This window comes from Pelobates fuscus, chromosome 9 (genome assembly GCF_036172605.1).
Source record: "Pelobates fuscus isolate aPelFus1 chromosome 9, aPelFus1.pri, whole genome shotgun sequence".
Taxonomy (NCBI): Eukaryota; Metazoa; Chordata; class Amphibia; order Anura; family Pelobatidae; genus Pelobates; species Pelobates fuscus.
This window is the reverse complement of record NC_086325.1, coordinates 14,403,331-14,415,872: the sequence shown is the minus strand read 5'-3', so window position 1 is coordinate 14,415,872 and position 12,542 is coordinate 14,403,331. Positions and strand designations below refer to the sequence as shown.

The 12,542-nt window shown below is 48.1% G+C and overlaps 2 protein-coding genes across 3 annotated transcripts in view; one reads left to right on the top strand and one right to left on the bottom strand.

The window, feature by feature from the left end:
• Positions 1–12,542, top strand: part of MRPS12 (mitochondrial ribosomal protein S12) — a 295,484-nt gene that overhangs the window by 167,877 nt on the left and 115,065 nt on the right. The gene's annotated exons all lie outside the window — the stretch shown is intronic.
• CAPN12 (calpain 12) overlaps positions 1–12,542 on the bottom strand; it is a 57,967-nt gene that overhangs the window by 16,685 nt on the left and 28,740 nt on the right. For both annotated transcript variants that reach the window (XM_063431258.1, XM_063431259.1), the window contains exons 12-13: positions 1,192–1,228; positions 611–667 (exon numbers count right to left, since the gene is read on the bottom strand). In XM_063431258.1, coding sequence (XP_063287328.1) covers positions 611–667; positions 1,192–1,228 — 94 coding nt within the window. The remainder of the gene's footprint in view (positions 1–610; positions 668–1,191; positions 1,229–12,542) is intronic.

Below are 12,542 nucleotides of genomic sequence, written 5' to 3'. Positions count from 1 at the left end.
CTGTACGAAATGGCGGCCACACAGGAGAGCATTCATTAGTTGTTTCCCTTGTGGTTTCGCATTTGTTAACAGAGGGTTTGAACGTTCTTATAAGCTGTCGGGGTGTTCCTTGTTCAGTTACCGAAACAGTGGGTATATAAATGGAATGATAGCGTTCGAAAAGGGAATAGTATGAGTGATGAGGCATTCCTTCAGAAAGGTTAAGTAAGTGAGCGAGTAAACATGCGTTAGTGAGAGTAAGGTTAAATAAATGAGTGAGTGAGTGAATGTGAGTTAGTGACAGTAAGGTTAAATAAGTGAGAGATGAAATGTGAGGTAGAGAGATAGTAATCGTGGGTGAGAGGAAGTGTGAATTAGAGAGGGTGAAGAAAAGGATGTGTTAGTGAGAGAGTATGCATGTGTTAGTGAGAGAGTAAGTGTGTGTAAGTGAGAGAGTATGCATGTGTAAGTGAGAGAGTATGCATGTGTAAGTGAGAGAGTAAGTGTGAGTTATTGAGGGAGTAAGTGTGTTTTAGTGAGGGAGTAAGTGTGAGTAATTGAGAGAGTAATAGCAGTAATAGTGAGAGTAATATGACGTGTAAATTGCCAGAATCATGTCATGGAGCGTTACCTGGCTCGCAAACTGCTGGAACCGAGAGCTGCACAGATCCTTCTCCAGTGACAGCGGCTGTAAGAGGTTAATACGCATTGTGAGAGACGCCGTTCTCTATTCCTCTCCACTGAGCATTTATATCCAGTAAAACTGAGTGCAAGAACTTGCCTTCCGCACTGCATTACATAGTGACAATTTGTCTGAGGCTGCTGGGAGTTAAATTATAAATCTGATGGCATGGGATAGGGAGCCAATCACTTTTTAAATGTGGAATAAAACTCTAATAGCCCTCAGCCAAAAGTGTTTTAAACAACGCTGGACATCCTCACGCTATGCATGAGGACCTCCAGCGTCGCTGAAATCCCCATAGCAAAGAACTGAATAATGCTTTCCTATACAGAGGTCTAATGCGCGTGGCCATTGCCGCGCATGCACATTAGGTCTCCCCCGCCAGGAGGAGCCTGACCCAGCGCCGGGGGAAATCGGTGCTATATTCAGGTAAGTCACTGAAGGGGTTATGTTTTCCTGACACTGGAGAGTCCCTTTAAAAACTACCCTAATTTACAGCATGTCATTATAAGAGGAATACAGCTACTTACCAGAATCTCTCGATAAGGGACAGCTCCACCTGGAGGCCTGAAATGACAAAGTAACATGAACCTTACTAACATAAACCAGCCAACCTTATACAAATGTACCAGCCAGTCAGTGTAACGATTAAATCAATATATTGGTAATCACCTGATATGTAGTAAATAAGCCAATTAAAGGGACAGTCTAAGCACCAAAATACAATCACTTCATCTCAATAGTGTGGTTTTCTTACCAGGAAAGGTTAAAGGAACTTAACATGTATAGCTTGAAGGAAAGAAAAGACAGGGGGGATATGATAGAAACATTTAAATACATAAAGGGAATCAACACAGCAAAGGAGGCGACTATATTTAAAAGAAGAAAAACTACCATAACAAGAGGACATAGTCTTCAATTAGAAGGGCAAAGGTTTAAAAATATCAGGTAGTATTACTTTACTGAGAGGGTAGTGGATGCATGGAATAGCCTTCCAGCTGAAGTGGTAGAGGTTAACACAGTAAAGGAGTAGTGATGTTGCGAACATAACATTTTCAGTTCGCAAACGCGAACTTCCGCAAACGTTCGCGAACAGGGCGAACCGCCATAGACTTCAATGGGCAGGCGAATTTTAAAACCCACAGAGACTCTTTCTGGCCACAACAGTGATGGAAAAAATGTTTCAAGGGGACTAACACCTGGACTGTGGCATGCCGGAGGGGGATCCATGGCAAAACTCCCATGGAAAATTACACAGTTGATGCAGAGTCTGGTTTTAATCCATAAAGGGCATAAATCACCTAACATTCCTAAATCACAATGGATATGGATTGACACCTGACATATGACATATTGACACCTTGACATATGGATTGACACCTGTCCTCAGAGACCCTGATACACACTGACACAGAGCAGAATAGGGACTGTTCCACCTACATAGGGTCACTTGGCAGATATGGATTGACACCTATCCTAAGGATCCCTGATACACACTGGGGGGGGGGGGACCTACTGTCCTCCCTCCGCCCCCACCCCTGCGCCGTGGGTGGGGGCCATAAAAATAATAGGGGGGGACCTACTGTCCTCCCCCCGGCCCCCACCCCTGCGCGATGGGTGGGGGCCAAAAAAATAATGAGGGGGGGGGGACCTACTGTCCTCCCCCCGGCCCCCACCCCTACGCGGTGGGTGGGGGCCATAAATCACAATGAGGGGGCCTACTGTCCTGCCCCCACCCCTGCGCGGTGGGTGGGGGCCATAAAAATAAAGATTTTTATTTAGGGCCCCCACCCACCACTCAGGGGTGGGGCTGGGGGGGCACAGTAGGTCTCCCCCTTATTGTTTTTTTTAGGGCCCCCACCCACCGCTCAGGGGTGGGGGCCGGGGGGGAGGACAGTAGGTCCCCCCCCTCATTATTTTTATGGCCCTCACCCACCGCTCAGGGGTGGGGGCCGGGGGGGAGGACAGTAGGTGTCCCACCTCATTATTTTTATGGCCCCCACCCACCGCGCATGGGTGGGGGCTGGGGGGAGGACAGTAGGTCCCCCCCCCTCATTATTTTCATGGCCCCCACCCACCGCGCAGGGGTGGAGGACAGTAGGTCCCCCCCTCATTATTTTCATGGCCCCCACCAACCGCGCATGGGTGGGGGCGGGGGGAAGACAGTAGGTCCCACCCATTGTGATTTATGGCCCCCACCCACTGCGTAGGGGTGGGGGCCAGAGGGGGGGCAGTAGGTCCCCCCCTCATTATTTTTATGGCCCCCACCAACCGCGCAGGGGTGGGGGCCGGGGGGGGAGGACAGTAGGTCCCCCCCCTCATTATTTTTATGGCCCCCACCCACCGCGCAGGGGTGGGGGCGGGGGAGAGGACAGTAGGTCCCCCCCAGTGTGTATCAGGGTCCCTGAGGACAGGTGTCAATCCATATCTGCCAAGTGACCCTATGTAGGGGGAACAGTCCCTATTCTGCTCTATGTCAGTGTGTATCAGGGATCCTTAGGATAGGTGTCAATCCATATCTGCCAAGTGGCCCTATGTAGGGGGAACAGTCCCTATTCTGCTCTCTGTCAGTGTGTATCAGGGATCCTTAGGATAGGTATCAATCCATATCTGCCAAGTGACCCTATGTAGGGTGAACAGTCCCTATTCTGCTCTGTGTCAGTGTGTATCAGGGATCCTTAGGATAGGTGTCAATCCATATCTGCCAAGTGACCCTATGTAGGGGGAACAGTCCCTATTCTGCTCTGTGTCAGTGTGTATCAGGGATCCTTAGGATAGGTGTCAATCCATATCTGCCAAGTGGCCCTATGTAGGGGGAACAGTCCCTATTCTGCTCTCTGTCAGTGTGTATCAGGGATCCTTAGGATAGGTATCAATCCATATCTGCCAAGTGACCCTATGTAGGGTGAACAGTCCCTATTCTGCTCTGTGTCAGTGTGTATCAGGGATCCTTAGGATAGGTGTCAATCCATATCTGCCAAGTGACCCTATGTAGGGGGAACAGTCCCTATTCTGCTCTGTGTCAGTGTGTATCAGGGATCCTTAGGATAGGTGTCAAACCATATCTGCCAAGTGACCCTATGTAGGGGGAACAGTCCCTATTCTGCTCTGTGTCAGTGTGTATCAGGGATCCTTAGGATAGGTGTCAATCCATATCTGCCAAGTGACCCTATGTAGGGGGAACAGTCCCTATTCTGCTCTGTGTCAGTGTGTATCAGGGATCCTTAGGATAGGTGTCAATCCATATCTGCCAAGTGACCCTATGTAGGGAGAACAGTCCCTATTCTGCTCTGTGTCAGTGTCTGGGGGGAGTATCTGCAGTAATACAAAGTGTCTGGAGGGAGTATCTGCAGTAACACAGGGTGTCTGGAGGGAGTATCTGCAGTAACACAGAGTGTCTGGAGGGAGTATCTGCAGTAACACAGAGTGTCTGGAGGGAGTATCTGCAGTAACACAGAGTGTCTGGGGGAGTATCTGCAGTAACACAGGGTATCTGGAGGGAGTATCTGCAGTAGTACAGAGTGTCTGGAGGGAGTATCTGCAGTAACACAGAGTGTCTGGAGGGAGTTTCTGCAGTAACACAGTGTCTGGAGGGAGTATCTGCAGTAACACAGGGTGTCTGGAGGGAGTATCTGCAGTAACACAGAGTGTCTGGGGGGAGTATCTGCAATAACACAGAGTGTCTGGAGGGAGTATCTGCAGTAACACAGTGTCTGGGGGGAGTATCTGCAGTAACACAGGGTGTCTGGAGGGAGTATCTGCAGTAACACAGAGTGTCTGGAGGGAGTATGGGAAGGTCTGGAAGGGAGGGTCTGCTGATGATTGGCTGGAATGTGTCTGCTGACTGTGAGGCACAGGGTCAAAGTTTACTCAATGATGACGAATAGGGGGCGGATCGAACTGCGCATATGTTTGCTAGCCGCCGCGAACACGAACACACTATGTTCGCCGGGAACTATTCGCCGGCGAACCGTCCGGGACATCACTATAAAGGAGTTTAAGCATGGGTGGGATAGGCATAAGGCTATCCTAACTATAAGATAAAGCAAGGGACTCATGAAAGTATTTTTAAAAACTGGGCAGACTAGATGGGCCGAATGGTTCTTATCTGCCGTCACATTCTATGTTTCTATGATCTGGGTGCAGAGGCCTTTTAGTTTAACCCTGGAATGTTATTAACAGGGTGCTTTCGCTGAGTAACGGAGTCAGACCTGGCTATTCAATGAAATGACTCTCCTAGGGAGCATTTATATTGGCGCATGCACATTAGCCTACAAATGCCTCCCTATAGAGGCGTCATGGCATCATGCAGACTGATGCGGTGAGGGCTACAAAGTGAGTAACATTTTTAATGGTAAATGGGGAGGAGGTAAACGTAAACAGTTTGAACACTATTTTGTTAGGAATACATGTTTGTAATGCTACATTGTTTCTTTAAAGCTGACTTTACATTTTACAGTTTCCACACCAATCAGTGGTGTTCACTCAGACAGACAGCAACAAAGTACAGTTATTGAATGTTTCCATACAGAGTACTCTGACGGTTGATGCCGAGTGTGAGTCCAATTCAGTGTTCTGGAAAAGCAATGGGCGGGTGGATTGCACTAAACGCATGTTCCATCTGTCCGCAATGCTTCTCTAGTGACGCATCTGATTGGACAAAAATGGTCATGATTGACGACTTCACGGAAGGCAGATCGGGCTGCAATGTGGAGACTGCGCCGGCACTGGAAGTTTACTTTTAAAGTGATTTAAAAATTTATTTAAAAAGCCAAGGGAGTGGTAGTCATGTAAAATAAAACAGAAACACCGAATATAACATTTAAAAAAACATGGAAAACCTATAGACTTTCCACATACAGCATCTATGGTGCCTAAAATGTTCTCAATAATTAAACATTCCTTTCACGGTTACAGAATACAAGCTAGATTATACATTTACCCTCACCCCATTACATTCTCATCTGGGTTATTGAAATATTGTAGAGAAATCAGGAGGCATATACGCCCAGCTCTCGTAATACACCAGGACTCACACATATATAAAAAGTATTAATCACACAGTTTAAAATGGTTAATACAGGTTAATTGTAAACAAGCTTATCAGCTGTCGTGGAGACTGGAAAATATATAGCTATAGAATAAACAGGAATCTTCAATCATATAAATAAACAGATGTGATGGAGTCATTGAGTATTAACGCTCAGACGACTCTAAACAAAAACACAGCAATGTCACAGAGACCGATTGTGGCGTGAGAAAAGAGAGTGCGGCAAACTGAGACTGCGGCCGCCATGATGCAATGCAGGATGGGTCTCGGCCTTGTTCTTTCATTATGCCACAGAGGGCCACGTACACAGAGCAATGTGTTAAAGCCACCATTTTATCTTTGTCTTGCCCATTAACCCTTCCCATGTTCCTGTATAATCTAAATAGGGTACAGTTATCAGATTTATCGACTGTCAAAGGAAGGATGCCATAGGCAGGACCACGGCATTCCTATATATAACCACACAACCATAACCATATCCATTAACCAAAACACAATCAAACCAGATGAAACCAACAGAGCTGAGCTATTGCCAATGGAGATAGACAGAAATGGCACAGACTGAAACATCTAAAGCTCAACACGTAGACTATAGCTTCTCCTAAAACGCAAGCTCTTTCTCTTCCTCCTTCATCAATATTTACATTAATCTACATTTCAGCAGAATTCCACGTTCCTCTCTGAATGGAACATAAACAGGAATTAACAAGTCATCTCTCCAAATACCAAAGAAGCAGCAATGGCCTTCTCCTCGCTCTGAAAGATAAATCTTCTTGCTAGAACTAAATCTTACAGAAACGGGCTCTTTATTATCGCAAAAATGTAATCCGTGTGCCTCATCATCTGAATAATGTCTTCCAATCAATTCCTTATACATTTATTTGTGTTACCAATAATTTATTAAATTCTACCATGTGATACCATGTACCGATTAACTGGTCCTGGGCTGGGTCTTCCCACCTAGTTTTGGGCTGGGTCTGCTCATCTGGTTCCGTGTTGGGTCTGCACAAATGGTTCCATGCAGGATCTGCCCAACTGGCTCTTTACAGGGTCTGCCCACCTGGTTCCGAGCTGGGTCGGCCCAACTGGTTCTGGGCCTGCCTACCTGGTTCCTGGTTCTGTCCACCTGGTTTTGTGCAGGGTCTGCCCACCTAGGTCAGTGTTGGGTTTGCCCACCTGGTTCTGTGCTGGGTCTGCTAATCTGGTTCCATTATGGGTCTGCCCATCTGGTTCTGGGTTGGGTCTGCCCACCTAGGTCTGTGCTAGGTGTGCCCACTTGGTTCTGGTCAGGGTCTGCCCACCTGATTCTTGGCTGGGTATGCCTGTGACAGAGCTCCTATACTCCGACAGAGTACCTCCGTCGAGTCCACTTCCTACCTGCTTGCAGGGACCCTGGAATGCTTCTGCCCCAGTCGCCAAAACTTGACTGGGGTCTCTCAGGAGCTCTTCACCCAACCAGGTGCCCTTCTATGCAGGTATCATGCCCTCTGCCTATTCCACTGCAGCTCTGCTTACAGTGATTATATTTATTGCCTTTACAAAAGCAATTGCAGCTCTCAGGCCTATCTCTCTTGACTTATCCCAGTGCTAGTGTGATCCTTTAAACATGATTAATTCTGTATATATCAGTAGGTGAGTGCGCCTAGTGGGTCAGTAATCGTAAGTGTGCTGGTATAATACATGGTTGAGGTACGGGGTTTCTATATCTGAGTAGTGACACAATGTTAGAGTCTTGGGTTCAGCGTTGGTGGTGATCCTCTGTATGAGGCGAGCCGTCGAGGGTCAATGACATTGTTGGGAGGTCATGCAAGGTTGCCTGTCGTGTTGGTTTCTGCATTGAGATTGTTCTATATGGGTGTCAGCGTGATGGGTTCCAACAAGGAACTGTTGTAGGGGTACCTTGCAATTAAGCGGGGTGCGACCCTAACCAAGGGAGCTGCTAGGGGGGTTGGGTATTGAGGTGTAGTGTATGCCTCGCCTAGTTGTGACTGGGTTACCTGTGGGCTCTAGAGCCGTTTGGGTCACTCCCGCATGGGTTTTCCGTCATTGTAAGTGGGGCCTCTGTGGAGTGTTATATATCTTAGTCAAACTGTAAAACAATGTTAATCACACACAATTTAAGAGAAACCATATGAGAAAAGATAGAAAATAAAACATGAGGTCAGTTAAGTTGCAGATCTCTGCTCGTCATCTTTATAAATCTTTATTTTTCGTGTGGCAAGATGATAAACACACGTGTATGGCCACAACAGCCTCTACACGTCAAACAGTACATATTATATACAGGCATTACTAGATTCTTCTCACACACATTTTGTAATTACGATTGGTCTCATTGTTATAGTGAGTAAGTTAAATCATGTAACCGTGAGGGTAGGAGACACCTGTCTGCTTATGTCACCCCTTGTTTTATGGGGTCTTGAGTGGAGGGGAGAGGGTGGTTACGGCTAAGTCTGGGTATTATTTATGGTTCCCTGCCTTGTGTCTCAAGGTTGTGGGTGTATGATGTGGCCCTTCTGCACATAGGCCTGGAGTGGGTTATGGTGGTCGTGGGGTCCCTCCGTGGGTTTCCCTTCTAGGACTAAGTCCGCTCCTTTGTTGTTCCTGACTGAGGCCATTAGTTTGCACCTGTGTGTGTAGTTGTAAGGTGTCTTTTCGTCCTAGTGGTGGCTGCGTGTGGTCGCTGGTCAATTTTACAACTATGGCTGTTAAGTCTAGGTGGTTATAGGTCGCTGTGGTGTGACAGGATCAAGCCTAACCCGTGTGGTTCCAGGCTAGAGTTATTAGCCTTGGTGGTGTGCTTGATGCCAGTCTGGTTTGCTATGTCGCCCTTGATGTCAGTTCCCTGTAACCCCAGGGAGAGGGGGGGGGAGGTGTCGTCGGAGCAAGGGTGGTTGGCTCTAGTGAGCCTCGTTCGCACTGCAATAACTTTTAGAATGAGAAAGAACATAGAACTACATGTAGTTTAAGTATCAGACTTATTAACACAAAATCTTTAAACAAAATGTTTAAACTAAAGCCTAATCGGCTGTCGGCAAAGGCATTTCCTTCAGGTCTTGGGTTTGGTGCCCCTGCTTATTCCAGGAGTCGCGGTTGTATCTGTTCTTGTTGTCCCTGGCTGAGGGTCTAGTTGTGTCATCGAGGTTCGGTAGTCCTAGAGCAGTCATCAATGCTTGGCCCTCCGTGTGGTCGGTGGCCTTGAAGTGCTTATCATCTTTAGGGATCCAGAGAGTTCCTGGGGTCGCCCATCTATAGGCTATTCCTGCCGCTTGGAGTTGTTTGGTGATTTGGTGCATACTCTTGCGCCATTGTAGTGTGGCTCTGCTTAAGTCCTGGAAGAAGGAGAGTTGGCATGCTTCGAAGTCAAAAGGGGTCTGCCCTTGTATTGCTGCCATTAGCCCCAGTTTGTCTGACATTGATAGGCATCTTAATATTATGTCCCGTGGAGCTGAGGTGGGTGCTTGTGGGGATTTGGCTATCCTATAGATCCCATTGAATTGGAATGTTTTTGCTTGTCTTGTCGGTAAGAGTGTGGCCACAAGGCGTCTGGTGAAGTGTGGCAATTCTTCTAGTGGCACTGACTCAGGTACCCCTCGAATTTTAATATTTTTGCGGCGCCCTCTATCATCCAGGAGGTTAATTGCCTGGACATTGTCGCTTGTGAGGATTGTAGGTGTCGCACTTTCTCCCCTCAGTCCCTTGACCTCCTCTTCGATCGCCTGTGTGCGCGTTGACACTGCGTGCACGTCCAGCTTAAGTACTGCCAGATCTGCTTCCCACATTTGTCTGAAATTCTGTTGTAGGCCTGTCAGCATTGCCTGTATGTCTTGTTTTGAGGCCGGTGTGCTGGCTTCTGACGTCCATGTGGGTATGGGGTGTTGGGGACTGGGGTGTGGACTGTCCTGTGTTTCTCCCTTCTCTGATGGTCGTGGGGATGTGTCACGGGGAGTTTGGGCCTTCACTGCGCTTGGGGCCTGTAGCATTTGGCCTATGTCGCGCTGCGGCTTCGAGATGTTTTGGGGCGTTTTTTGCGCCCTGCGACCCATCTCACCTGAGCTCTGTGTGCTGGGGTACCAGTTTTCAAAGTCTTGGATGTTCCAGGGCCAGTGCGTTCCCGTTATGGTCTGAGGCTGCCTGCCCGTCCTGTAGGCCTTGCCGCCTCGGCGCTTAGTTTTGGAGCCGGGCGTCAGGAGGAAGGGCATCGTCGTCACAGTAAGGTTCTCCGAGGTCAGTGCTCGTTTGTGTGGCCGAGAATGATACGGGGTGTCCCCGGTTACTGTAGATTGCAGTGGATTGCACCGGAGCTCCGGCAATGTGTGTCTGCTCCGGTCCGTGTCAGGCTCCGCCCCCCCTGCTCGTCATCTTTAGAGTGGGCACGAACACCTCCGTTGCCGACTGCTTTCAGATGCCCAGTTGCCTCTCAGCTCCCATTCTTGGAACAAAGGGTATGGTGGTGGCTAGGTCCCATGACCTGCCGGGGCATTGGTTTCTGGGCCCCATCCGTGGTTCTGCCAGCCCCAGTGATGAAAGGAACTCAGATGCGTCCTCTAGTCTAGGTCGGTGAGTGAGTGGTTCTGTTGTGGGTTGCTTGTAGCGTGTCCGGTGTTCCCCAGCAGTAAGCTATGCCTGCAGCTCTCAGTTGTTGCGTGACGTGTGTGAGCGATTTGTGCCATTATAGGGTCGTTCTGGTAACATCTTGATAGAAGGTCAATTGTGTTTCTTCGAAGGTTAGTGGCGTCTTGCCACTCAGGGCCGCCATGATATTCCCCCAATCTTGTGCCGAGGTGCATTTTACGATGATGTCTCTGGCGGTGTGCGGTGGTGGCCCGGTGGGCCCTGGGAGTCTGTACACCTCATCTAGCGTGATTTTCTTTGCCATTGCCAGGGGCAGTATTGTTGCCATTAATCTCCTGACATAATGGGGTAGCTCCTCTGCCGATATTGCTGTCTTTATGCCCCTGATTTTGACGTTATTACGTCTGTACCGGTCTTCCTGGTGGTCATCTGTAGTGAGAGTATTTGGTGCGATTTAGTCAGCTGCTGTACCATGGTGTGTATGTTGGTGAGGCCTGTATTTAAGTCAATAATGTCCTCCTTTGTAGCCCAGACCCTGTCGGTGGTGTTTTGCATGTCTGAGCGTAGTATTGCAAGCTCAGCTGCAAGTACCTAGTGGAAGTCCTGCAGCAGGACCTTAAGGTCGTGTTTCGTTGCGGGGGACGAGTCTTCCGTGCTGGCCGTGGGATCGGGTGGTGTAGTGGGTGGCTTGCGCTGTTGTTGGTGCTCTGAGTATATGTCAGAGGCCGCAGTGTGGATGCTTTCTGCAGGTGCAATCTTGGGCCGTACCTGTCTTTGGAGCAGTGCTGTGATGTCCTGGTGCTCGGACGGAGTGCCCGTCTTCTGGGAGCGACGTCCCATGGCAGGCAGGTGTACGGAGGGCTCTGGGTGTGTTTGGCTGAGGTAGTTGTGCTCTGTGGCCGCATATGCACTTCCAAGGAACTTCTCCAGCTCCATAAGGGTCTGCATGGTGCAGGCCCCAGGCCTGGGTCTCTGCTTAGGTGTCTTTGCGGGTTGAAAGAAGGGCATCGATATGCGCAGCTTGAACCCCTGTCTGCGGATTGTGGATTGTACAGGTAGATTAAGATATTTGGAGGGAGGGGGAAGAGAAGAGATCTGTTCCTAAGATAGAGTATACACAAAATTATAAAAATCTAGAAGATACTTTATTAATGAATCAAAAAAACATCAAAATAACTATCCCAGCTATGACTGTCTGACTAGGTACAAGACAATAGTAGCAGTCAAGAAGCCGAGAACACACAAAATAATAAACAAAATAAATAAAATAAATGCAAAAAGAGAATAGAACAGTTAAGTAAAAAATTGCTAAACTGGGTAGCAAACCATCGCTATGGCGATGAATAGGAGGTGGGGGGGGAGGGGGGGGGAGGGGGGGGGGGAACTGGAGTTAAAGCATCAGCCGTACTCCAATTCCGCAGCCAAAAATAGGCTTATCCAAAAAACCCAGTTCACTGTGCAATGTAATTGGATGCAATAATATCAGGGGCATCCAAAAACCTGAATATGTTACCATGTAAAGTGTGTACACATAAAGAGACAAAACAGCGTGTTTCTGTAAGGAATGTGTAGTCTTGGTTTCTGATCGTACTGATACATACACTGGTCCCCTCAACTCACGGTATAAGTGAGAAAAGGTTAAACTGGGTTGTGAAACATCGCTGTTGCGATGTGTCAAGGACTGGAGTTAAGGTATCGACAATACTCCAGATCCGCAGCCAAAATAAGCTTGTCCGGAGAATCCAGTTATCTGTGCAATGTACTGGGATACAATAGTATCAGACGTATCCAAAACTAAATCTAATGCTGTATAACGTGTGTACACGTAAAGAGACAAGACAGCGTGTGTCAATGATGGATATGTGTTAATACAAACACTTGTTCCCTTTACTCATGATAGCCATATACAATCGCAGTTGACTGAACAGTGTAACTGTCAGGATCGGGACAGGGATCCAACACGCAGAGTACTAACAGTAGAAAGGTACGTATACCGGGCCTTAGAATGGCCGGACTAACGTACAGAGAATAGTCAGAGACAAGCCGAGGTCGGGGGAACGAGAAGACAGGTAAGCGAGAGACAAGCCGGGTCAGAGGGATAACAGAGATAAGCAGAATAGTACAACAAGCCGGGTCAGAACCAAAGAGAATACTAGAATACAAGAGCACTGAGTGACTAGACAAGCTAGAACCACGACAGGGCAATGAGCTGACGAGTGAAGCCAGCTTAAATACCCTGAGTCCAGAGAGTAGACA